General features: G+C 42.2%; 1 protein-coding gene across 3 annotated transcripts in view; it reads left to right on the forward strand.

Annotated features, from left to right (window-relative positions):
- The window catches only part of emid1 (EMI domain containing 1), a 55,869-nt gene that overhangs the window by 24,690 nt on the left and 4,033 nt on the right, over positions 1 to 27,146 (forward strand). For all 3 annotated transcript variants that reach the window (XM_084946857.1, XM_084946856.1, XM_084946858.1), the window contains 11 exons: positions 16,245 to 16,334; positions 16,921 to 16,982; positions 17,101 to 17,233; positions 18,332 to 18,376; positions 18,477 to 18,584; positions 20,604 to 20,729; positions 23,068 to 23,157; positions 25,424 to 25,476; positions 25,582 to 25,644; positions 26,592 to 26,636; positions 26,833 to 26,877. In XM_084946857.1, coding sequence (XP_084802983.1) covers positions 16,245 to 16,334; positions 16,921 to 16,982; positions 17,101 to 17,233; positions 18,332 to 18,376; positions 18,477 to 18,584; positions 20,604 to 20,729; positions 23,068 to 23,157; positions 25,424 to 25,476; positions 25,582 to 25,644; positions 26,592 to 26,636; positions 26,833 to 26,877 — 860 coding nt within the window. The remainder of the gene's footprint in view (positions 1 to 16,244; positions 16,335 to 16,920; positions 16,983 to 17,100; positions 17,234 to 18,331; positions 18,377 to 18,476; positions 18,585 to 20,603; positions 20,730 to 23,067; positions 23,158 to 25,423; positions 25,477 to 25,581; positions 25,645 to 26,591; positions 26,637 to 26,832; positions 26,878 to 27,146) is intronic.

A 27,146-nucleotide genomic window follows, 5' to 3' on the forward strand; every position in this document is an offset into this window, starting at 1 on the left:
GTGTGATTTATTAGGTGGCAGGAGCAGTGTGACTGATGGCTCGGCACTGTCGGCTTCGAGTTTGGCCTGTTGTTTCTTAAAGTGCTGTAAAGGCCGAGATGGTTCTCCCACAGTTTGATCTGTGATCCTGTAATCTGCTTCCACTCCCTGGCACGGCTGCTTTCATCCTGGTGTGTGTGTGTCTTCACACAGTCGGCCCTCTCTGTGGGCATGTTGTATTCAAGTGCTTTTCAGAGATAAGACCCTCATTCTAGTGTGATGGCAGACGGGTTGAGGATGAAGGGAGTGAAAACACTATGAATAGGAGCGGCTCATCTTCCTCCCCCTGTTTCCTTTACTCATCTCCACTCTGATCTTTACACCTTTTTCATGTTTCCCTGCAGTTTTCTCGTGTCTCCGGCACAAACTTCCAGCTGCGTCCGTACCACCGAGAGCAATGGAGGATGGCTGTCACATTAACTTTGAAACACTCTGTCACATAGCAGCTTTTCTGGCTTGGCAAACCGAGGCACTGAGAGAAAGAGTTGGACAAAAAATAACATTAATGTAGGAATACTGAGAGTTTTCCTGGACTGAGTCATCCAGCAGCCCCCACTGCTGTGACGAGGCCAAAAAGTGAGCACAAAACCTAAATCCCTACATCTGCTCCACACCTTGCACCATAGGTCATTCAGCAGTTAATAAATCTGTCTTTGAAGGATGAAATACTCTCAAGTAAAACTGTTAATTTTCATTTTTGGGTGCGTTTCATTTCCCCAAAATAACTTTTACACTGTCCACTGCTGCTGTACTCACTTCATAGTAGAGTAGCTGTGATACTTCACGATAGAAGAACATATACCATTCTCAAACATCCTTGTCCCAATACCTGGAATAAATTGGAACATTTCTCTTTCGATCTGCAGCTTCAGGACCTCTCTAGCAACAAAGTATAAAATAAAAGAGATCTCCCCTGCATCTGTCCTTTTGTCCTCTCCACTATCTGCTCTGGATGGCCCTCTTTAGCTTATCATTCCTTTGTAGAGCTCACAGAACACGCGCACTTATCACCAATGGTGCAAAACACAAACAAACTTGCCCCCATGAGGGCCCACTTTATTCCCGTCTGTCACATCAAGCAGACATGAGACAGGACGTGATGGTGGAGTAACAATGAGCAGACCTGAGGTGTCATCAGTGGGTTTTTATAGAAGTGGGTGTGGGGGTTGGTTTTGCTCAGAGGAGAGACAGATTGTGCAGATGCAAAAGAACATCTGTGTGGAGAGTACAGGGGGTGCACGATGGGTTTTAGCCCCTGTCTGTGCTGATAGAAAAAGAGAAGGAACACAACATCGGAATAACTCGTTGCAGCTTAAGTGACGTGCACACACAATAAACAAATTTTTGTTTGCCAACGCGTGCCTGCAGTGATTATTCTTATCTGTGGGGTTGTAAAATCCTGTGAAGGTCATTTTGTTTATTTCACAGGGAGTTTCCAAAACATGCCGTACGTGTTTGTCGTCAGTATTGAGATGCTGCAGATAACTTTGGCTGTACATAGGTTCGTTTTTGAAATTCCTACATGCAATAATTAGTCTCATCCTTTCACGTGTGTGTTTTCTTCTGTTGTTTGTGGTTTTTGTCTCTGAGGTACTGCACATGCAGCCCTAGTTTCCACTAATTTCCCTTTATTAGCTGAGTATATTCAAGGATGTACAGTTTATTTTCAGTCAGCCTAGAAGGCCTCGTCATATTAACCTTTTAAATTTGTTCCGTTTTTATCTCTGATAAAAGACCAGAACTCTTTACCATCTCTGTGTATTTGTCTTGCTGTGGGCTATGTTGATAGTTCAAATGCTTTGCACATTGTAATGTCATAATAAAGACTTCCTCTCCTTCCTCTGTGTAGTTCCTAAATGGATTAAAGAAAAACCTCCTAACTTTTTTGAAGGGGGCAAAGGTCGTGAGCCGCACAGATCTCGCGGGGTGTTCTGAGGCCGTTGCAGATCAGCCGTCGTGTTTGTTTTGTCTGTCTTCTGTTTTCCTGGATGTAAGTTTAGCCACCGTAAAGCCTGCACTGCTGCGCGAGAGATCAGGAGAATGAAGTCCAGATTGCTGTGCAGTCTGTCACATACATGTTTCATTTATATCTTCCTCATGAAAGGCTCTTTATGCTGCGCAAACTGCAGGAGAAATGGGAAAACGACCGTTTGAATCTCTTGTTTGTGCATTTGTGTAACCCCGGTGAGCCGCGGCCTGGCATGCCTGCATTATTGCAGGGGTTAAAGTCTTACCTCCTGCGGGCCAGCCATCAATCACCAGAGCGGTGTTTACAACAGTTCCAGATTAGAATAGGTTTGACCCCCCACCAGGTGCGTGCAACCTGTGTCACCGTCTCACGTCTCAGCCGCGGTGTCGTGTTCCCCAGTGCCTCCCTGCGAGTCCACCTGAGCGCAGGCTCACCGTTCCACTGCTATCACCCTGAACCCAAAAAGCTCAGCCAGCTTTGATCCCACCCTGCGGCCCCTGCAAGTAAGTGGGGTCTAATCCCCAGAAAGCCTTGGAAAGACACAGAGGAATGCCTGGCACACTGCACACCATTCACCCAGGGATTAGACTGAGAGGAGCTCAGTCTTCACACAGTCATTTACTCCACTCACTCCGTGGGAGTGTATATACTGTATACAGTTGAGTTTATCTTGTGCATGTGCAAATTATGCATACACTTATGCATAAACAGGTTAGGTCAAATAATCTTACACGATTTCTAATTAACTAGGAAATCATAGTGAAACTAGTAAATAATCCTTTACAAACCATAAAAAAAGATAAATAGAAATGTTTAGTAATTATTACGTATGTGATATTACATTTTTATTGATGCAATTTGTTGTTGTTTGGGTCAAACTTGTCCATCTTCTCATCAATAATAAGACAATATTAATTCCACTCTGATGATATTAGCAGAGTGAGCCTGTTTGCACACACACCAAATACTGCTGTTTACACCAAACTGCTGATGTCTCAAAACAGAGATGTCGTCTTTTAATAATAGTGTGATGCAGCAATAGTGAGACTGGCCTCATTTCTAACTCTTCCCATTTTATCCCAAACCACAATCTTTTCCTACGCACTCTGACCGAGTAGTTTCAGTGCCCAAATCTAACAAAAGGACTAAATAAATGCAAATAAACAACAAGCAAGAATAAAAATAACTAGTGAGTGAAAACAGACAGCTGTTTGATTTATGCCGCTGTCACCACATCTGCCTATTTACAAGCTCTTTAAATCAAGTATTACAAAAGTCAGTTTTCTTGCTTATAGCAACAATACAAATAAATAAATTTGACAGTTAGAAATTACTTCATAATTTCATTTTTTGTCAGCAATAAATCACTGTTAACTCAAAATAAATTAGAGCGCCACAGTTATCCTGGGTTCGAATCCAATGGCTGGCTGGGATCTTTATGTCTGCGCGGGCTCTCTTTGGGTTAAATTGGCTGTAGGTGTAAATGTGAGTGTGAATGGTTGTGTTGTCTTTAAGTGTTAAGCCCTGCGATAGATTGGCTATATGTGCGGGCTGTTCCCTGCACTTGCACTCTGACAGATGGGATACGCTAAAGCCTCCATGCAACTGAATGAGTGTTTAGGAAAATAAATAAATGATGATGATTGATGAAAAGTTACAATAAGGTGTTACCATGAGCCTTTTCAGATCAATGTGAGTTTCTGATCCATAAAAAGCTCCAAAGAGGCCAAACGATCTGCACCAAGTCCAAAAAATTACATATGTAGTAACAGATCCATCTGCATCTTATAAAATAAATAAAATAATCAAATTGTTGTTTAGCAGAATCACTCAGTGTTTCATTACATCAGACAAAATACATGTAAACCAAAACCTTCAGTTACTCATTTATTGTTTTAGTTTTTTAACTTGTGCAATAGAAATGTTTAAAATACCACAATATGTTTACATGTTATTGAATTATAGCCCATTTTTAAGCAGTGGAAGCCAAATATGACAGGAACAATGTTTTATTGGTGAGATTACTGAGATCTAAGCTAGCTTGTGTTACTTTTCCTGTTTAATTCCTGTTTCCTCATGAATTAAATAAGTTTGTGTTTTTTTGTCATTTTGGATCCTGAAGCTGTTTCATAAACATCTGTAATCCGTGTAAAACGAACAGCAGCTGATCTCCATCTGGTTTCATCCCACCACCGTTCTTCTGAAACTAAAAATGCAATCCTGCTGTCTTTAATTACAGTTTCATTTTTTCGCTTGTATGTTACAAGAACAGCTCGCTGTAAGCGTCTGATCTGTCAAAACACAGAGGACGCTGTAGCATCAGCTGAATAGCTGCGGGCCACGGACCCACACTATCGTGGTCAGCCTCTGTCCCGTGCGCGTGTGTTTTAACAGGTGCAGAACTGCGCATAAAGGTGTAGCGAGGTAAAGAGTGATGCTTAGATTTGGCATGAAGAGGAAATGGCGTGCAGTGGACTCATCAGTCTGGAGTGTGAAGGGAGGGATGTTGATCCTGGCTCCGTGCCGCTGCTTCCACATGTGTGACTGCATGTAACGGAGTGATGGCGTATCAGTTGGTGGATTTGATGCGATCTAGTGGAAAGTGTGTGTCTGATTTTTTCCCTTTCTCAGCTGGAACCACGAGATTTTGTGATCATTCCTTGGTTAAAGGGAGATTTCCATTTGAGGAAATGGTGCGAGGTGGCCAAATGAGGTGAGATTCTGCTGCTATGCCAGGTTTCTATCTGCAGGACTTGACAACATGCAACTCAATCAGGTCCACAACACACATCTTCCGACATGCACAACATGCAGCAGGTTGGACACACGGACACAGCTTTGCTTTTAAAAGCCAGGCTTCCATGCCTGCTTTACCTTAAATGCTTTACCTTTTATGGCTCTGAATTATTGGAGTGCAGATAAGGTAGAGCAACATTTTATTAAAACACTGCAAAAAAAAGAAGAGTAATTTGCTTAAAACATACATCTTACAACACATTGTCAAAAGTGTTTGTGGCTGTTGGTTGCAGCTGGAGGTTGGGTAAAAGGTTGGCTGTCATAAAACACTGAAACAAAAGAATTATCCAGATGTTTATAGCAGTACACGCTTTGTTTCAGTCTCAATCACCAAAGCCCAGTTTATATATACTTAAATTCTAATTTCTTGCCTGATGAAACATGTCTAAAGTCAATTTTGGGGGGATATTTCTGAACTAGCTTGTGGCAAAGTGCGAATATGATCCACATACAAGTGAGCATGTGAACATCTGAGTGACAAAACAGAGGCCTGGTCTGAAAATTAAATAGACAGACACTGAAATTTAAAAAACACGCAGTTGCTTCCAGAAAGTGACAAACATTTAATGAGGTGAAACCTTTTCTAGAACTACAGCCAAATTTTATTCCCCGTTCATGTGCTAAAACCATTAAAATTCTCATTATAAACCATAATTTCACCCGACACAATTACTTTGTTTTAACAATAGTTAAAAGTAACAATAAACGGGCGCTGCTATAAACGGCATGACTCAGACTGTTTTTCTCCAACAGTTTGTCTTTCTAAACACTGTTTATATTGGCAGTCGAGCATATTTAGGATGAGAAAATGATGCAAAGATGTTGTCAAAGATTCCTCTGCCTCTGTCCTGCTTTAAAGCATGTGGTGAAACAGTGGTATTTAGCTATTTCAGTGTGTTACATCTAGCATTTTTCACCCTGTCAAACCTCAGAGCGGACTCCAGTACCTCCACAGTAACATGAGCCATGCTTATGGAGGCAAAATGGAGATTAGGGTGTTACGTGAGAAATCCCAAAGGAAACTGACAAATCAAATGATTTGTTATGGTGGAGGAAGCGGACAATGCACTCTGGAAGAAGCTGAATCATGAGGAAAACTGAAACAATTGTGAAGAAAGATTTGGCCCACTTTTTACCACACATGTCTGCTGCTCTCGGTTTGTTTATAGCCCTGCAGACTGAGGCAGCTTTATGGTTTGCTATTGAAGGAGAATATCGTCCTGAGGGAAGCTGGAATATCTACAGTCTGGCAGTCACATCTTGGCTCTGGATGGACAAGTGCTGTCACTATCGCACAGTCATTGTGTTCAACTGGACCATTTGTATTTGGTTGTCATGGCTCCTTCTGCATGGTTGTCAGAAGAGACTCAGTTGTTTTTATTGTTTACATGGGTGGTTAAGGAAAAATATCGGCTATTGAAACCTCGCTCTTAAGAAGACTTACTCTCATGTGTGCTCACACACATATCATACCACAGCAGGGAAATTGTACTTGGCTGGTGTGGCAACAGGCCTCTGAGCCATAATAAGTGAGCTTTCAGACTAGCCTTGGACAAATAAACTGTGTGCTGGATGGGACTTGTCCTTCAAACAGAGGGCAAAGGATTTACTCACCAAGCACAGAGTGTGTACAGCAGAAGACGTGAGCCAGGACGTTTGGCTGAAGCGTTGTGGAGTAACCTATGCTCTTCTTGGCTGTAGCTGTGGGCACAGAGCTTCTGTATTATAATGAGCAGGGTCAGAGTAGAAGGGCCTTGCGCCCAGGAATTCAGCAGTGTGTTTTTGCAGAGAGCTACAGAGTGTAAACTTTACCACTGCTCTGCTGTTATTTTAGCCATTGTTCACTTCAGCGTCTTTTATGTTTAGTCTTAATAGCCTTTGTTTGGATATATCTGCTCCTCCAAGATTTTCTGTGTTTAACATCTCATCTTGCATGAAATTGAAGCTTATTTGGTGCTAGCCACTAAGGCAGTTCATGTGAGAAACAGTGAAAAAAACAGTTAGGTCATTGCATTTCATCCAACTAATGCTGCATTGCTTCAACATTTAAGAGCTCAGCCTGTATGCTGTTTCTGCAGAATGTGGACCTTAGAAAGTGTAAATGATGAGCATACTTCTGGGTCTGAAAAGTAAAGCCAGCAGAAATGTCTTAAATCTGCATTCTTTTGGAGGCTCTGGTTTAGCTCACTGGGTTGAGTAGGTAACCCATATGTCATAGGCTAATGCAGAGGCCCAGGTTTGAATCTGTTACAAAGCTATTTGTGTCTTCCCCCTGGGGTTTCTCCCCATTTTCCTGTTGCAATAAAGGCTAAAAGCACCCCAAAATCTATTTGCAAAGAGAACGGCATTCTTCCTAGTGACCAGTAGTGGGAGACTCCTCTGGTTGCAGAAAGACTTCTGTGTATAGAAGACTTTTGTGTATAAAACAACCCTCAGCTCCTTCCTCTGTGAGCTCAGGAAACACTTTTCTGATGACTTGATGGCCTCAGTCACTATTTTTAGATCACATTGAGTTCACAACAGCGGCACTCAAGGCAGTAGCCAACAAGCATCCAGTATCCTCGGTTTCTCAGTCCAATCCACCCCTTACTAGTTTCAAAACACCAAGATGGCAAATGATGAGAAGGGTGCAGCTTTTACTTTGAAAGGTAAGAAAATTAGGGGAAAATTAGCTTTAGTGTAACATTTTTTTTTTCTGTAGTAAACTGTGTTAAGTTAGGCCTCAGTCACACAGGGTTTGAGACAAGTATGCCTCCGGTCACTAGTGAAAAATGTGTATTACCTGACTGGTTTATGAAGGTTGCTGCCTGTCACTTGGTGAAATCAGCTGCAAAGGCAGTACAGCATCAAAAAACCTCCTTGTGATTCTTATGGTTGCTAACGGGTTGCAGCACACACCCATGGAATAGAAGAGATCACCTTGTCTACAGAAACTTTACAGAATTTCCTTAGATTAATAAAGTATTCTGATTCTGATCGATTGCCATTTACTCTCCTAAGCTTTAGTGAAACCAGAAAATGTGCAACAAAAACCAGAAACGGAGACCCTGTGCCATATCACTGCAATCAGCACATTTCAAAAATGGTGCAGCTTTTACTTTGAAAGGCAAACAGTCTCCGTTTCCAGTTTGTGTTGCACTTTTCACTGTTTCACAACTGCTTGGAGAGTAGTTTACAAGTGTTTGCAGACAAGTTGGTGTTTTCTATATAAACTACTGGTGACTGCTGCGACCAAAACAATCACGAGGAAGTTTATGGTGGATTCTTTGTGACCAATTTCATGCCACACAGCCATCCTCTAGTGGCAGCTTGAAGAACTGCAGTTTTTGCCATTTTTGTGTTGACAGCATTTCTAACTGTGAATTAGGGTTTAACGATTATAAATTGAATGAAACTTAAATAGAAAAAATAATAATAATACTGGACTTCATTGTGATGATGCCTCCGCACTCTCGCATCCCAGCAGTCACGTGGCTGAGCACCTTGATATCACAGCGGACAGAATCAGAGCAAAATTGCAGTAGAAGCAAGCTGTTATAGAGCTTACTGTAGCACTGATGATATTTAAAGCTTGTGTAGTCAAAAGCAGTATCTTTGAGTGAATAAGTCAGAGCTCGTGTGTGTTTGTATGTCTCTGTGGGGGACTAATTCTGTTCTTGAATATTTTCAGAGCTATGGCTTGTTGGTCTCCTCTGGCTGAGAAGAGCGGTGGGGTTTAATTGCTGTTGTGTGTCAGAAGTGTTTTTTTATGGAGAGGTCACAGACAAGAGAATCAAACAGTGCTGGTGTGTAGCCATGCTGTCCTGTTTTCACTCGTTTCCCTGGTGACCGCAGAGGAGAAGAGAAAGTTTGCACATCACTGAAAGGGAGAACGTCGCCAAGCCAAAGTTTACTAAGCAGCTTTTTTTGGGTCAACAAGGATCAGGAGGGAGGAGCCGAGCTTCGTCAGACTTCTGCGTTATTGTGTCTCTCTTAATAAAGCTGAAGGGTGTGAGCTGGATTGTCAGCCTGTGCCACATGATTTTATTACACATCTGCTGCTTTCAAGTGGAAATGTTTAAAGACTGTGGGGCAGATTTGTAGTGCACCCTGTCCCGACCACATACTGTCTTAGGTCAGCATGCTGCAGTTTGACAAATGCACCCAGCACTAATTTTAGCCACTTTACACAAACCGCAGCATTGTTTGCTTTCATGGCACGGAGAAAATTGCTTCCATTGTGCCATATGGTGATGCTTTGTTTTCTTTGTTTGTGTGTGTGTGTGTGTGTGCATGCTACTTTTACTGCAGCAAATAATGTTTATTCCTTTTCTAAATTCATTTGAATTTTTGAGGCTTTACATAAACACCAGACCCGTTGTCTTTTTGTGGCTCTCTCTTTAAACATAGACTGCCTCTCCTGCTTTTGTGGACAATCAGGCAGCGTCTTGCAATGAGACAGCCAAGACACACTCACCCTTAAACAGGCAGTTAACAAACTGTGGAACAAGAGCTGCTCTGCTTAGTAATTAGAGGTGAACTTGGTGAGTGACTGGGAAACAAAGCTCAATTTTCCTCTAACTGGTATTTAGAAGTGCCTTGCAGGTATTCTCCAGTATCCAGTCTAAGCTGATGTGGGGCAGATAGCTGCAGGTCTCTCGTGATGGAACTTACTGGAAAATGCAAGAAGCAGGAAGCTTGATGAGAGGGAGGGAGGGAGGGGAAGTTATGCCACATCCTGTGCAGAGAGGTCTACCTCACAGCTGTCCGTGCCAAGTGTGACCAGTCTCCTGTCCCAGAATGCCAATGGGAGCACATGTCTTTAGGCTAGACAAACACCTCTGTCAGCAGACCGCAGTCACCCCACCAGTCAGACCATTCAGCCCAGCACTGCTCTGTAATTACACACCTCCGCCTGCTGGGGAGGGGGGTGAGAGGGACAGCCAGACTGAGATGCAGACCCCGTCACTGACATCAGCATCACTACAGGCATTTGCTGTAAAAACAGAGAGCAATAGGGAGAGTGAGTGAGAGGGACAGTGAGGTAAAGACAGCCCTGTGTGGGACAGAGAAGTTGGCGGAGAGGCGGGAGACCCTCCTCCTTCCTGTGAAAGATTAGAGGTTTTGTGTGCAAGCACATCTGGATGGGCTGGAGGAGCTGAAAGGACTGATGTGAGAATTGGCAGAGTCACAGCCCAAAGAAAACTTCTGCTCAAACTGAGCTGCATCTGCAGTATATGTATGTGTTTGCTCACAATGCAGGACTGTTAAAGAGATATCTGTGCAGGCATGCTTCTTTTGGGCAACTCCAAATCACATAAAGCACAATAAGTGATTTATGTATATACTTATATAAGCAGGCATCAGAACGTCTTATAACTGCTCCCTTTCTTGTAAGGGATCAATTTGAATTGGCAAAAAACACCCAAACAAATTAAATAAACCAGAATAAAATAAATTGGAATAAACTGTTTCCACAGCAGTATAGACTAGAAAAACTGCTGGAACTGGACTACCTTTTGCAAGAGAGTGAGCTAAAAATTTCACAATGCAGTCTAATTTATTCTCTGTGCACAATACGACTTTAAGTTTCTTTTCCCCAACTCTAAAACAGGATAAAGTTCAAACTGCTTTATTTTGACATTCTGCGCAGAGCTGTGTCCTCCTACCTCTATGCAGTAAAAGTAATTACACAAACATCGCCATGCCTCACTGATTGCTTTCTTTTATTAGACTGTAATTCTGATCCTGAATGCTGAGTTTCTGTCTGGAGCATCAGAACATTTTCTTTACGCTTTTCACGGCACACAACTCAAACTCATTTCTGTTTCTACAGTTGCAGCCCTCTTCATTCTGACAAACCAACACTACAAGTGCACCAGTGTGGAAATCTCACAGCAGAGAACAAGTTTAAATCTCTAGTACACTGTAAATTACAGAGATTTAACTCTCTAAATTTGTTTGGTAACAGGTTGAACATACAGGATGATTTATGTGTCCTGTTTAAAAACTAAACTAACTGTTGAGGACAAATGCAAAATTAAGCATCACATATTAAGTAAGGCATTTCATTTCTTTCGTTAATTCGTTAAAAACACATGTGACTAATATAAACAGAAAGCATGTCAGACTAAATGCAATCGATTATTTTCATCTTGATGGAGGTCCAGCTCTGTGGCGGGTGCGGTTAGGTTCTGGTGTGCTGCCTTCCACTGCTCTGCGTTTTTGTGTCTGCACTGATTGATTAGGTGAGATGTGTTTGCATGAGGCTAAAACCTTTGACCCTTCACACTCTCACCTCAGGGTCCCTGAGGCTGTAGCGTGGTTTCATTTGCAGCGGGCCTTTCGATCACCTCAGCTAGATGTGTAAAGAGAGACCAGATGTGGGCTGGCTGCCTCCGTGTTTTCAAACTTTGCAATGTAAAAGTTTAGATCCAGTCTTGCTCTGTTTACCTCTTTTTTTTTTGTTTTTTTCCTGTTTTCCTCCATCGTTAGAGGCAAGGCTGCACTTCCTTCTTACCTGCAATTATGACTCAGACTTGGAGGTAGAAGACACAGAGTGGCAATTCTGAAGTAAGGAAATGACGATGTGCATCCCACCTTTAAGTCAATCACCTAATAAAAGAAACCTGCCACCCTGGGAAGGCAGAGTAAACAATGGCGCTCAGACACTCAGACACCCTCAGACACCTGCCAGCCTTATGGGAGGCTGCAGGGAGGGTCTCCTTTAATAGACTTAAACATAAGTTAAGACTGATTTGAGCCAAGCATCAAGAATGGATTGGGATATTTTGCTAATATGATCCTGTTACCAGTGCAGTACAATCCCAGCTGGCGAGAGATAGATAGACCCCAGACTACAAGGAACTCACTGGAACTCATTGGAATAATTTGAAGGGAGCACTGGTTTCTGTGGTACTAGACCGCAGACCACTGTGACTGAATAAATGTAGCTAAGTGTAAAAATACAGCATTTAATATTGGCAAGGACAACAAAAGTGTATTTAATGTGGATGTGTCTCCTTACAGGAAGATTAAGATTAAGATTTGGATCAAATGTTTGTCTCTACTTAAAGTTCATATCTCTCAGTTTAGTTTATAGTTTCACATTTTTGTGTCTTTTGTATATTTTTTGATGTTCAGAAGTCACAAATACTGAATATATTTTTTGGGGGAAAGGAGCATTAGAGGTAGTGGAAGTGGAAGAAGAGCATGAATGAATCCATATCAGATTAATGTCTCAGAATAGACAAAAGAAACTGCTTGCTCAGCAAACATATGTTCTGAGCAGCCACCTTGTTCAGCTTGACTTATTTCTAGGAGTCGGTGTTCTCTGCGGGTCGATGGTGTGTGAGTGTGTTTATCTGAAGGCAGCAGTCTTCAGTCTGTCCGGGGTCAGAGACAGAGACAAACGCCTCCCCCGGCCGGCTGTCAGCGCCTAGTCACTAATGATGCTGCAGCGCTGAGCTCAGCTAATTGACCAGACAGGGATGGATCGGATCAGGACCTTGTACTCTGCTGTGTCTGCTCGCTTCAGTGTGAGCGCGTGTGTTTGTGTGTGCGTTTTGATGTTTTTTGTTCACGGCTGCCTCCACACCGTGGACTGTATCTCCTAACAGGAACGTCCAACTTTGATGCATCACAGCAGGATGCAGGGAAACAGTACGGACAACCCTTTAAAGGCTCCTCAGGCATATCTTCGTATATTCATCCACCATCTGCTGACAAAACTGCGAATGCTTCACTCATACGTTCATAGAGGTAGTCAGTCCGCAAACTGTGGAGAACAAATAAACCTCGGGAGGTTATGAGCCTCCAGGATCAGGCAGTCAGTGCAGCTGGGTGTGAGATGTGTGTTTAAAGGCTCTGGTTGGCAGGGCTAACTGGCCTCTTAGCATCAAGATTATTTTCACAGGGAGAGTATCACTGAAGGAATGACCTTGGTCCATTAATAACAGAGCCCTGTGTGTGTGTGTCTCTTTCACACTCACACAGACAAAATGCTACATAAGAGCTCACACACACACACACACACACACACACACACACACACACCTTAGATCATAGAGATTCTGCTAAAGCCCTGTTCATTGTGCATTTGGCGCCGACTCAGTTTCAAGTAATAAAAATAACTTTTTAATAAAGCTGCGACCACAAAAAAAGGTGTTACAGCAAAACAAGTTTTTAATGCTTTTCTGGGATCCAAATTGAAAAGCTGCATTCTCTTAACTTTTCAATTTTACTGAAAAACCAGTTCAGTTTCAGGTCTTTCCCCTTTTGGCCCCGTTTGCACTTGGCATACAGTAAGCGTGTCTCTACTGTTGGCTCACAAAGCAGTCTGTTACCCTGGCAAGTTCCCACTCACTCTCCTTCTGTCTGCTTCAATGTGTCTTACTTTTGTTTTAGACTATTTTAAACATACTTTCTGTCAGTAAAATCCAAATGCAGTGACCGACATATTTAAAGCACATGCATAACTAAATGTTAGTGTGTTTTGTTTCTGTTGGAGAGTTTGGATATAAGATGCAAAGAGCACAACACGATTAGTTCAGCTCCAGTGTTGTTCTTTGTTTTGTTTGTGGTGGTGTGAGGCAGAGGAAATACAAGAGGGAAAGAAAGTCTGTTAGGGTTTCAACTGATGTTTACATGGTTACGTGTGCGGCTTGGCAGACTTATTGCCCGGATTTAAGCATGCAGTTTCAATGGTCTAGCCATGCTTAAATGTGTGCGCAGAATCTCCCTTTGACTTTTGGATAACTTCAGAACTCCATAATAAATGTCAGATTAGGTCGAATAACTGATTTGTTTTTCAGAACCCTCATTAAAAGTTGTAACACTTTTGCCTCGATCCTTTTGCTCGTTCTCGAAAATGCACCCTCACTTTGAAATGGGAAAAGATAACCTTCTCTTTGTGACCTTTGCTCATCTCTCCCTCATGTTCCTAGGAGATTATTGCACCAGAAGCATCAAAGAAAATCCAGAAAGGGTTTGTAAACTCACTCAACTCTGTGTGAGATTTCTGTGCAAAAGAGAGAAAAGCTTAACAAGTGCTGGCTGATGTCAGCGCAGCCTCTGGTCTGCTGAATTCTCTGCAGGGGTCTTTCTCTAATGAAGAACTCTGAGTCTGTCACTGATTGGAACCCAGTGCAACACGGGGTAAAAAGATCAGATGCATTCACACATTTTTTTGATCCCCCTCTCACTGGGGCAATTAGCCCAGTAAGCTCAAACAAATAGGGGATACGATGAACCGTGTCCATCAGGGGCCACTCATTAACTGTGATGAAGTTATTGTTGGCCAGCAGAGCAATGGAGGCACTCTTGGGGCATCCCAGTCATCCTCACTCTTCAGGTCCGCATGCGTGCACGCCACAGGCTTTGTAGTAAAGTGATACTGTCTGAGGAGAAGCTAAAGAAAAAAAAGGGGTCTTGAAGATTTCAATATTTGTTGTTGCAAGACCAAGAGACAGAGAAAGTGTGCAAGAGGTGTGTGGGAGGCTATAGTTCTTGTGCCAAAGCCGGCATAATGCTTCATACAATAGCTCGAGTGTGGGTGAGGGGATCTTGGCGCTTGAATGTTCTTTACTTTAGAGGGAAAAGACGTGCTGTCAGGAGGGGAGGAGGGAGAGCTAGATTTCTTATCCTGAGCCCCCCACCCCCTACCTATGTAATTGAATGCAGCCATCTATATGAAGTGGGCTTCACAGAGAAAAGCCTGCAGGATGTGCATGCACATAGACACGTCTCTTTGTCTCCTCTGCCTTCCTCCGCCTTCCTCCGTGTAGACTGAAGTACGCTGCAGAAGAGTGAAGCAGACATCGAAATGTCCTCGTCTCTGTGCAAGGTTTATGTTGTTACTGTAGCATGGAGGAGTTTTCTACAATCCGGAGGTCATGCCATAACATTACATGGTTTGAATCCATCTACACTTGTAATCCTCTGAGAAATACCCAGAACCCAAAACAGTGAAATCATGAGCACAGAGGTCGAGGAGAGGCGGGGCGGGGGTATTATTGGAGCAGTCTCACTTTACCCTAAACCATGTGCTCTGTGTACTTTTCATACTCCTCTTTTGCCCTTTCACTCTCCCCTCTTTGGGTAATATCTGAACTCATTATGCTTTTTACGTCTCAGGTTTCAAAACATTCATTCTTCCTTCATGACAGTAAACGCTCTATTTTCCTTTTCCGGGCCTGCAGTGCATAGAGACAGATTATGACATCTCGATGCTACAAAACGTGAAGCTGTTTAAGAAAAATGCCGTTGTCCTGCTTCACCTCTGTGCTGCAGGTGCTATTTCATGGCTTCGTTCAGTGTAGCACTTGGCGTCGACTGTGGCCGCTGGCCACTGAATGGAAAGGCATGCTTCCTGGTGGCTAATGAGGTGCTGAACCCAGCCTCTTGTTTGTATCAGGAGCACCTGGGCCAACCACAGCCAGCCCAGGCCAGACAATGGAGGCATTTCCACAAAGGTCTGCCCATTCAAATCATCTACAACCCTGGGACACAAACTCCCACACTTCATAAAATGAAGGCAAAACAGAATGCGGACCGAGACTGCCCCATTCTTTTTCAACAAGGAAACTATTGTTTGTCTTCACACGCCCTCTTTCCCAGGCCTTACGATGCTATCCTCCTTAACGGAACGAGGCAAAAGCAAAACAATTCGGCTGAAATGCAGCACAGTGTTTGTTCTTTGGAAATGTAACATATACAAGAGCTGCAACTGTCACTGTTAATTTCCCTTTCTGAGCTCTGTCTGGCTCACCTGGAGGACAGAAACAGCACAGCTCAATTTCATCTATGTGAAACGTCGTGATAGCACCCACAACACAGTCTGTAACTGAATTCTTGGAGTGATGACATTAGGTTAAACACAAAATTGCATACTGAATCCTACAGCTTGGCAGTGAGAATCAGAGACAAGCGTTGTCCTAGTCCAGGGTTAGAAAACTCCAGGCCTGAAGCACCGGTGTCCTGCAGGTTTTAGATCTCACCCTGGGCCAACATACCTGAATCAAATGATTAGTTCATTACCAGGCCTCTGGAGAACTTCAAGAGATGGTGAGTAGGTAATTTAGCAATTTGAATCAGCCATGTTGGATCAAGGACGCATCTAAAACCTGCAGGACACCGGCACTTGAGGCCTGGAGTTGCCTACTCCTGTCTTAGTCTCTTTACTTAAACCAAGCAATCATTTTAGCTCTAATGCCACTGGTAAACTGGAAAATACACTCACTGACCACCTTTGTGCAAAGGTACTGCTTATAAGGTTGGGGAAACCTGAAGTCACTGGGATGAGTGGCGAAACGTTTCTCCCACTGAAAATGCTACGTCCAGATGAACAGAATTAACCTTTTGGGATCTAAATATTATGTTGTCAAGCTAAGGAAATCATAAAAACTTCAAATGCAAAACACTGAACTGACATTTATTCCACTTTGTCTTTTGGTTTAAACAGATGCAGGAAACCGGCTTGTAGCTCAAGAGGCATTAAGAAAACCATCTACTCTACGCCGGCCACCTGCACACACGGGAGAAGCAATCTCCAGTAAGTAACTGTGAATACGATATTATTTTGACTAGACGGCAATTCTCATTTCAGTTTTATTCTTGTAATGCCAAACCGCAACAAAATTAATCTCAGGATGCATAACACAGTGAGGAAAAGATTTTTTAGGTACAAAGGTAGGGAGATGGTTTAAGTAAGAACTTGGTAATTTAGTTGGTAACAGAGGGAAGACAACAGCTCCCGTTTAGGAGGTAAAAACCTCACAACCAGGCCCAGGGTGGAAAACGAAGATATAACAATAACAATCAATAGCAGGGTGATGGGGTCAGCACATTGCACATGATACCTATAGAGGACAAAGAACAAACCGCAGGAGAAAGAAGGCACAAAGCTAATGACATTTCATCACACGGGGAGTGAAAAGAGTAAAAGAGCGGTGCTCAGTGGATCATGTGAGGTCAACCAGCAGCTTGACCCTTTGGAAGCATAATTGGGGATGATTCAGGGTCACCTGATCCAGCTCTCACTATAAGCTTTATCAAAGAAAAAGTTTAAGCCTAATCCTAAAAGTAGGTATGCCACATCTTTACATGTCTGATTCCTCCAACTAAAATCTGTTTTTCAGATTGTCTCAACTGCAGTCGAATCACTGCTATGAGCGACAGGCTGAACACACTGGAGGAGAAGGTGAAGACTTTTACTTGTTCAGACGCAGCATGTGAAACGCTGAGGAACGTGACTGGCCTACATTAAACAATCGTATTGTTTTAATTACCTGCGCTTGCTTTATGTTTTCCTGCACCAGGTCCAATTACTCACAGCTCCGGCCTCCATATCGCATCGCCACCTTCAGGGTAAAGTGGGAATTGCTCCAGAGACCTCGTTACTGATGGGGGCTGTGCCCGCTCAGGGAGCTCCTGGTGAGCAGGGACCTGCAGGTAGGTGTATCCTGCTGTCATGTGTCAAGTTTAGGCATTTCCATTTAGTTCCGTCGACGTTTACGTTTAATAATTAAGTCAGAAATCATTCCTTGCAGCTTTTCCTGCTCGCTACCTGCACACCTCTGCTCGTATCCTGTTTCACCCAATGCACACGCACTTATTTCCTTTAACAAAAGTCAGAGTGCAGCTCTCTTTCAGCTCTGTGAGCGTCCTCTCCTTTCCTGGAGTTGAGCCCAGCACTGGCTGCAGCTAAAGACACAGTCATCAGTGTTGTTATACCATCAGCAAGAGAAAGATTTGATTAACTGGACTTTCAAATTAAAGACTTTTATTGGTCTTAAATGAGACAAACCTGGAGAAATTGAGTGCAGTTTGGTCTACCGCTCTGGCTGAGTTACTCCCCAGTGCTCATCCACTGCTCCCTGTGTCAAAGAAAAAGCTCCCTGATCCATTTGTAAATCAGAAATATAAAACATCTTTCTGAACCAGTTCCTTCTCCCCACAGGATAAACCATTTCTAAACGAGCACCCTGTGAGTTTTCCTCTGGTGCCACCTTCAGGCCAAAGTGCACTCTTATGTAATGCATAGTGAAGGCTTGGTTTAGATTTTCCTCATTCTGCCTGTTCTTCAGCACCACTATGTGTAGGTGTTGCTTAACTGTTCTGGTGGAGGTTCTGCTGAATAAGACCTTAATTGATTCTGATTTAAATGAAATCATTTGTCTTTACGCTGCTCCCTGCAGGTTTTATACGACTGTTTCCAATAATGGAAGAGCTGCAAATGAAATCTGATGTGTAAAATTGCTTCCTTTTAATAAAGTATTCCCAAAATCACTACAACCAAAGCTTTACATAAACCCCAAGAGTTGCCTAGGTAAGGGAAATCAGTTTCCTTTGTTAGAATTAACTAGCCCTTTAAAATGTATATAAAATTGGCACTTTAAAAATGTTTTATTTTCTAGCTAAAACATTTAATGAGCCCTAATACTGACCTATAAACACAATGACACATTCTTCCTGTGACTGTTTGCACCTCATCCTTTGGTGGATTTTACTCGGATTGTTTTTATCAAACCTCTCCTGTTTTAATTTCAGGTCCTCAGGGTGAAAAGGGAAGAGATGGGCTTCCTGGCAGAGATGGTAAATTGTAACAATAGTTGCCTTTCAGTTGATGTAAAACTACTTAAGATGTAAACCAGTTAGGGCTTTGTGATTACTCATGGCTGTTTCCTTCTCTTAGGGAAGCCAGGGTCTCAAGGGCTCCCAGGTCCTATTGGGCCTCGAGGGGGGGCCGGGGCAAGGGGCCCATCTGGAGCCCCTGGATCAAAAGGATCCCCTGGACCAGCAGGTAACGGTGGACTCAAGGAAAAGGTCTTTGTTAGCAGAGATAAGAGTAACAAATAAACCTCGTCCTGTTGTAAAGTTGCATGTGTGTCACTAAGAGAGAGGGTATGTCAGATCAGCTGTTTAGTTATTGCCTATCTAGTCACTATTGTCTGTGGAACAATGGCTAACAAGAGGCCAAAGGGCTATGAAAACAACAGGGGAGTATCTCCTCCTGACCTGTGATGTCCATGTCCAGAGTGTTTGTCTTTCCCTCAAACCTCTCAGTCGGCCTGCAGACCCTCCAGCACTAAATGCTGGGACGATCCAACCCCCCTTGAGGCCTGCTGGTAACTTACTGGAATTTGAGTATTTTGCTGGTTGGCTTTGAAAATCATAGGCTTCTAAAAAGTGCATGCTCCAGAAGCAAAGTAGCAAAGTATTTGTTTTCTGACTGTATATAAACTCCCCAACATGTGTTGCTTTTCATGGTCGGCAGCCAGAACAGACACGGGATCATAAATCTGTTTCACAGATTCAGAGTTCAGTTGTTATGTACAAATAATAAATGACCTGCGGGGAAAAACATAAATCCGGAGGCAGCTGTGACTTGAATAATGAATAAAGTAAATGGTGGTCTATAAGTGTGTCACAACATCTGCTCTTGCTATAAGCTGTTATTCCTCTGCTGTGGATCGTGAAGGGAGTGCCTCTCCTCTCAGGCTAACATGTGACCCCTGCTCTCTGCCTGCTGCTGGGTAAAGATGAGATTTGGCGCAAACGCTGAACTACAAACCCACCATGTGACTTCAATTGAAATGAACACAAGCGATACGTATACGAAATCCCAGAGCCTTATGATTTCCATGTGCCCCTTTGGTGTTGGTGTTTTTCTATCTCCATTACTTCATAGGTATCCAAAAGCAGCGCTGTGGTTTTCTTATTTTGCTGATTTTTGTTTTTGTTTTTTGAACACTTAAAGAGAAAGATAAACAGAGGCCTGGAATGCATCCAGTGTCATGCTAAATGTAGATAAATATGTTTCTTAAGCCAGAGGTTGTGGGAAAAATCAAAAGTGAACAGCTGTAGTTAGGAGAAGTGATGTTGTATGATATGATACGAGCCCTGATAACTTACAGGAGAGTCGTATTAAAATGTTGACTAATATTTTGCCATATCATCCCATAGTTGCTCTGGGGAACCATTATCCTAGAAGAAAAACTGAGATTGTTTTCCCTAATATGTCACAAAGGCTTTAAAGAGCTGCTTTTTCTGGCCCTCTGAACACTGTGCTGCAGCTTGCAGCTTGCAATCTTCATGAAGTAGCCAAAGCAGCTGGTTTTGCTGCTGTTTCTTTACTGCGATCAGTAAAAATGTCAAATCAGATGCAATATATTATGCTGAAAATCTGTAAATAATGAAATGTCATTTAGTATATAAACAAAAAAGGTGGTGGAGGGCAAGAGGTTGTGTTCAGCATACAGCCTGACCTCAGAGGAATCCAAACAATGAGGTCAGATGTCACTGTGGTGCTTTTTTCCATCTTCAAAATAACGCTTGGGGATGACGAGGATCCCTTTTGCTTATGTGCACTTACAGATTTGCCATTTTTGTCTATGTAGAGAGCATTTAATTTACTGTGAACCAGTCCAAGCAACACTTTGCAGAGTTTATTGTGTTTATTTGAATTTCCCATTGTAAAGATGCCAGCACCGGTAAATTAAAGACCCTCTTCTAGTTAACTACAGACAAAAGAAAGTTTATACACCTCTCCTGTTCAGTCTAGCTCCTGATCTTACTCCACATGTAGACACAGACACACACTCACTCCTAAGAGACACTATGTTGCATCACTCAACACTTTATCTAATCTTTTTCCTCTCTGTTGTTTGTCCTCTTGTCGTCACATAAGCCACAGTCATTTATCATTCTGCCATGAGCTGTGCCTCTTCAGAGGAAACTCAGGTCTTATTTTGCTGTGACACATCCCTGCTGTACAGAATGTCTGTCACCATGGTGATTTTTCTGTCATGCCTACTCCCAGGCCCCCGTGGTCCAACAGGACTGCCAGGAGGGAGAGGTCTTCCAGGCCCGCCTGGCCCACCAGGGCCTCCAGGCCCTGCAGGTTCCCCAGCACCAGCCAGTGCCCGCATCCCAGAACCAGACCACAGTAAGACCCTGCGCAACTAAGAGACCTCATGTAGTTATTATGACACTAATTCACTACAAACATTTAAAGTACCCATTTAGGTTTTTGATAAATCGAATCATTTCACGCTGTTAAGGAGCAAAGTTCAAATTCAGTTTAGTAGAACTAGTAAAAAAATATTTTTTTATTCTAAACTTTTTTTTACACCTTTTCGCTTAACTGCTGTTAACTGCTGTGCTACTACCTAGTAATGTAGCCATCAGCTGTCAGCCTCAAGCAAAGATGGGGGTTTGGGGTACAACACTTCTATTTAACTCCATAAACCCCAATTTATTTTTTATTTTCAGTCTCTTTATTGTCAAACTAAAGCATCTCCATCTCAAAGGACGTCAACTGTTAGGACTTTTTAAAAACAGCCCACTTCCGCTTGATTTGCTGTATATTCCATTTAAATGTGACTTTATTCCTTTTTGTTTATAAAAAATATGTTCTGCTCTTTTACTTTGGTTCCGGTTATGACTTTTCATAACCTATTTTTAACGGACCTAGATGTCCAAATGGTAAATAGGTCCATGTCAGATGTCACCACCTTCTCGCATTAATTGGTGTGTTTTTGAGCCAAACCAGACACTGTTACTCCATGTCCAAACAAAATCATCTTGTGTACGCACACAGATTCAGGCAGGGTGACATCAATTTTAAAGACTTCCAGCTTGACTCTTTAAACTAATGTTCACGTGTCTATAGCAGCCTTACAAAAGAAACAAAGAGAATAGGAAACAGGCAAGATGACGTTAATCCTTTAACTGCTATTTGCTCCTTGTTGTCTACGAGCCAAGTAGGACAGAATCAAAGAGTGTTAAATGGAGTCAGAGACAGAGAGATTGACACAGACTTCACATGCTGGGATGAGAACCTGTCCACCCCTGATGTCACTCAACAGCTTCCAGATGTAGGTCGCTCAGACAGCTGAGGGAAGAGGTGGGGGTGGAGGGGGTGACAGACAGATGGGGGCCCACACCAGCTCTTCCAGGGTCAGCACACAGGCGGGTTTTATACATGGGTTCAGTGGTAAAAACAAAATATGCAGCACACCCGTTTGCAGGCTCCGGGTTCCTGTGTGGAGACGCAGGCTTGAGGTTGGCATGATTATTTCCGAAACTGTGGGTCATTTCTTTCACATCAAAGTAACAGCAGGGAACATAAGACGGGGGTTCTGTGCAGAGCTTCCTTTGGAAAACACTGGATTATTTGGCTTCGACATCTGCATCAGGATGTTGGAATTCCCGTCTGCAGGACTGGAGAGGGTTCCTAAACCAGCGGCCAACACGTAGTACTTAAGAGCAGGACTGTTTAAAAGCATGACCTCAGTGTTTGTTAGTGCTCGAGCAGATTTTCATGTTACGTCAAGCCACAGATTCCAGTTTGTTGTAAGCAGGAAATGAAGAGTATCAGATACAAAAAAGCAGCCCTGATTTTTTTTAGTGGTGTGCAACAAGAATCAGGCAGCTGAAGGATGTTTCTGGGTTCTCCTCCTCCACCTTCTCTCTAATTCTCCTGAGGCCTCATGCTGTGATTGGATCTGTGTTTCCTGACAGTATAAAATGACCCAACAAACGTACATTTCCTCTAACATTCACACATGAACCACCCTCTTCAACTGGCCCTTCCTCTTCGAACACATGTGGCTGTGCATGCACAGTCAGTGCTGTTCAACAGTGGAAACTTTTTTGTTATGTCATGTTGAACTTTTAATACGTATCAAACTACAGTTTAGTATATTTTACTGCCCTGGCGAAGTCGTTAGATTGAGTTTGACTGTTTATTGGAGTACACTGCCCTCTAGAGGTAAGGCTGATTTGTCACACAAAAACTTAACCATCCACTAAGATGCCTAACAGGGTGCATGCAGTTGGATCAAGAAGTTCATGTTTCTTATTATGAGATATTTTGCCACAGGCTTCTTTATGAAATGTTGGTGAATGACCAATTTCTTATCTGGCACATGCAAAATATGGCTCGCTTATCGAGCTTGGCTACCAAATTGGAACCTAATCAAAAACAACACCATATGGAAATATAACCAAAATATAATTTGTTCTGTGGAGCTCATCGGGAGGACAGATGATGTTACTCATATCACAAGTCTCCTTTTATGGAATGAAACGCATGACAAATAAATTCAACTCAGTATTATAACTGAGGAAACTAAATTAATGGTATTTTAAGAGTTTGTTTAGATGGTGAAGCTACAAAAGTGGATTTTTTTTTCTGCTTAACTTAAAGCAATTTATTTTAACTTTACCAATAGCTTCTGCTTAACTTTAAACACACGTGCATTTTCTGTTTCAACTTCCAGATCGTGGAAAAGACCCTTTCTTCACCAACACCTTCCACGACTCTCGAGGGATACCTGTTCCAGGACCTCAGGGGCCTCCCGGACCTATTGGTGAGCATTAAACACTCTTAACAGCTTTATTAAAAAATATTAAACTACAGGACTGAATTCAAAGACACCACAAAAATCAAAGTGAAAAATTATGCAGCAGGTGGTGGCTGTAGCTCAGGAGGTAGAGCAGGTCACCTACTGATTGGAAGGTCGGTGGTTCGATCCCTGGCTCCTCCAGTCTGCATGCCAAGTATCCTTGGACAAGATACTAACCCCAACTTGCTCTCCGATGCATCCATCGGAGTATGAATGTGTATGAATGTCGTTAGAAAGCACTAAGTGTAGATAAAGTGCTTGTGTGAATGGGTGAATGAGGCATGTTGTATAGAGCGCTTTGAGAACTCCGTGAGAGTAGAAAAGCACTATATAAGAATCAGTCCATTTACCAGGTTAGTAGATTTTGCCAAAATATCAACAATAGTAGTTTGTATGGCCCCCCACGTGCTTGTATGCATGCCTGACAACACTGGGGCTGCTAATGAGAAGACAGACGAGGTCCTGGGGGATCTCCCCCGTCTTCTGCACCAGGGGATCACTGAGATGCAACGTGGGACAAAAAACATTTAGGTTTAGGTCAGGCCAGTGTGCAGGGCTCAGTCAGTGGTATCAGTTCTTTTATTCTTTTATCCTCTCCAAACTGCCTGCATACTTCCCCTACATAAGGTCATTGTAGTACACCAGGAGGAACCCGGGAATCACTGTGTCAGTGTAGGGTCTGACAGTGGGTCATAGGATTTCATCCTGATACCTAATGGCATTCAGGGTGTTGTTGCCTAGCCTGTAGAGGTCTGTACATCCCTCCATGGATATACCTCCTCAGCTCATCACTGAGCCACTACCAAACTGGTGCAATGTTACAGGCAGTAAATGTTTTTCATTCCTAACCAGATGTCCAGAAAAAAATAAATATCCTTCAAAAACAAGTCCACACACTGATGACTACACTTAGGTGTGGTCACAACTCTGTATACACTCTAAACAAACTCAAATATGCAAAATGAAAACAGCTCATTTGCATGTCTTACAGTTTGAATGAACAAACATCTTGTGCAGTATCTCACTGTGTTATGATCTTTTTCTGTGTTATTATATTTTTATTGTGTACAGTTTGGACACTGACACAAGTTTTGGTTTTCTACCTGTTTTCTGAAACATTCTATGATTCTAATAATAATTCTAATTATACTTATATAATGGACATGGACAAAATGTGTAGACGCTTTCATTTCAGTTTTCTTTTAAGGGTATATGCAGCCAAAGCTCTCCATGCAGGCTGCACAAGCCATCCTTAAGCTGCGAAAACAGAAAAACCTATCCGAAAAACTGCCACAATAGCAGGAGAGGCAAAATCTATAGTTTGGTACATAATGAGAAAGAGAGAAAGCACTGGTGAACTCAGCAATGCAAAAAGACCTGGACGTCCAGAGAAGACATAGTGGTGGATGATTGCAGAATTATTTGCATGGTAATGATAAACTCCTTCACAACAACCAAGTGAACAACACTATCCAGGAGGCAGACATTTTGATATCCAAGTCTACCATAAAGAGAAGACTGCACGAAGACTGCGTGACATCCAAAGCAACCCAAGAGTTTATTAAAGCAAAGAAGTGGAATATTGTTGAATGCCCAAGTCAGTCACCTGATCTTAAAGAAATTAGGCATGCATTTCATTTGTTGAAGATGAAACTTCGGACAGAAAGCCCCACAAACAAACAAACAAACAAACAGAAACTTAAAGCTACTGCAGTAAAGGCCTGGCAGGACATGAAAAAGGAGGAATCCCAGCATCTGGTGATGTCCATGAGTTCTAGACTTCAGGCTTTCATTGATGAATGACTGAGCTTTCAGTTATTAAATATGTCCAATTACTTTGAGCCTCTATAATGAAGGGATTGAGTTAAAAATGCTTTAGTTCCTCACATTTTTATGCAATCTTTTTATTCAACAAACTGAATTAAAGCTGGAAGTCTGCACTTTAACTGCATCTGAGTTGTTTCATTTAAAAGTCAATGATTGTCTCTGTCCATATTTCTTATGGACCTAACTGTATATACTGATGCCTGTCAGTGATGCTTTTTATATTTATTGCTTTTAATATGCTTTTCATAATCTCCACTGATCTTTCTTCTCCATTTTGAAGATAAAGGCTTTGATAACATAAACTTATGAACACCTACAGGTTCTGTGTGTCACTATGTCAGGTTAAAAATGTGTAAAACACAAAACTCTTGTGCTAATATAAATCTTTTAATCTGTTTTTCAGGTCCCCCAGGTCCTAAAGGCCCGGTAGGACCTCCTGGTCCAGCAGGACAAAATGTAAGTTTGCTCACAGCGCAGCAGTGCACGATAGTCGCTGCATTAGATTTGTTTTTGTACAAATTTATCTGTGTCATTTTCAATTTCCTCTCTGCCTCAAAACAGGGAAAACCTGGAGTGCCTGGAACGCAGGGCCCCGTGGGGCCAAAGGGAGAACGTGGGGAGAGAGTGAGTAAACTTTGGCTTAGATTATTGATTTGTTGGATGGAGGCACAGCGCATGTTAATTACATTTTTGAAAATATAAAAAGCTTAGCTAAAAGACAAGTTTGTAGACATATTCAGAGAAAAGTAAAAAAGCACATGCAGTGCAGTGCGTAACAGTAAGACAATATTAGTTTATTATCAATATTTATTAACATGTTCTCAATGCAGTTAAAGAACATAATATATGCAAGACAATCAGATGATTCAATAAGCAAGTACATGTTTATTTAGATTTATATGTGCGGTGCTTAATGTCTTCAGACTTTCATATCTCATACAACAATCAACCCATAAATATGTCACTTTGTGCGTTCTTCTCTTGCAAAAATAATAATAATATAAATATTAAAAACACAAAAAATTAACATTTTATCTTCATGGGATTCTATGTGTTCCTCATCATAATCCCCATGATTCAGTAACTACTTGAACCACTTTTAGCAGTAATAACTTGAAGCAACTGTAATCAGCGTGAAGAATTTTGGCTCACTGTTATTTTGTTGATGCACAGCTCTCTTAAGGCCCCGTCACAGCATCTGAATCAGGTTTTTGACTTTGTCTGGTTCATTGCAACACAACGATTCTTTTCTCTTCCAGCCATTCTGTTTCAGATTTTCTTCGCTTCGCGGTTTTGTCTTGCTTCTGAATTTGGATTTGTTTTTGTTCCATAAATGGTGATGGAATATAATCAGAACTATACAATGATGATTTTTTTTTCTGCTATGCTCTAATATGTAAAACCTTAGAGGTGAGAGAGGATGTACTTTCTTTTTCACAACCACAATGTTAATGAGAAGTATCGAAGGGGAAAAAGCTTTAGTTTTTTTTTTTTTTAAGGGACTCTTTCGAAAGATTTAGCTGTTTTTTCTTTGTTTGACAACTTAATGACACAAGTCTTTGATTTTTCAGGGACCTTCAGGTTACCCGGGTGAGAGGGGCTTGAGAGGCGAGCCGGTAAGCCACCTCTGCATGTGGAAAAGGGGAGAATATCAACACCCTGTCATATTGGGTTATTTTAGTATAAACTACATTCACCAGCAGCACTGCAAACCACACTGACAAAAAAGCTGCAATCAGAGAGAGAATGTGCTCTTTCTTTTGATGTGAACTGCTGCATCACACCAATTTTTCTGTTAACATTTCTTCACAGGGAGCACCAGGACCAAAAGGAGAACCGGGAGAGAAGGGATTGCCGGTAAGATGCCAGCTGCTGGTAGTTCACAGTTCAAATGGTGACACACAGCCTGAACAAGAAGTCGTAGTCAGGAGGTTTCAAAAGTTTTAATATTAGGCATGAAACGTATGCTTAATCCTTACATTTCTTTCGCTTGTTTCTCATTTTACAAGAGCAATCCAAATGTAAGATATTTTTATTCATGTCATCATCTGTTCACTGTGTAGCCAAGTTCTCAGTTTATGCTTTGATCTGTTTACAGTCACCATATTTGTGGTGGTGATTGACCA

The sequence above is a fragment of the Perissodus microlepis genome, chromosome 12, assembly GCF_051167445.1.
Source record: "Perissodus microlepis isolate ML-2025 ecotype Zambia chromosome 12, ASM5116744v1, whole genome shotgun sequence".
Taxonomy (NCBI): Eukaryota; Metazoa; Chordata; class Actinopteri; order Cichliformes; family Cichlidae; genus Perissodus; species Perissodus microlepis.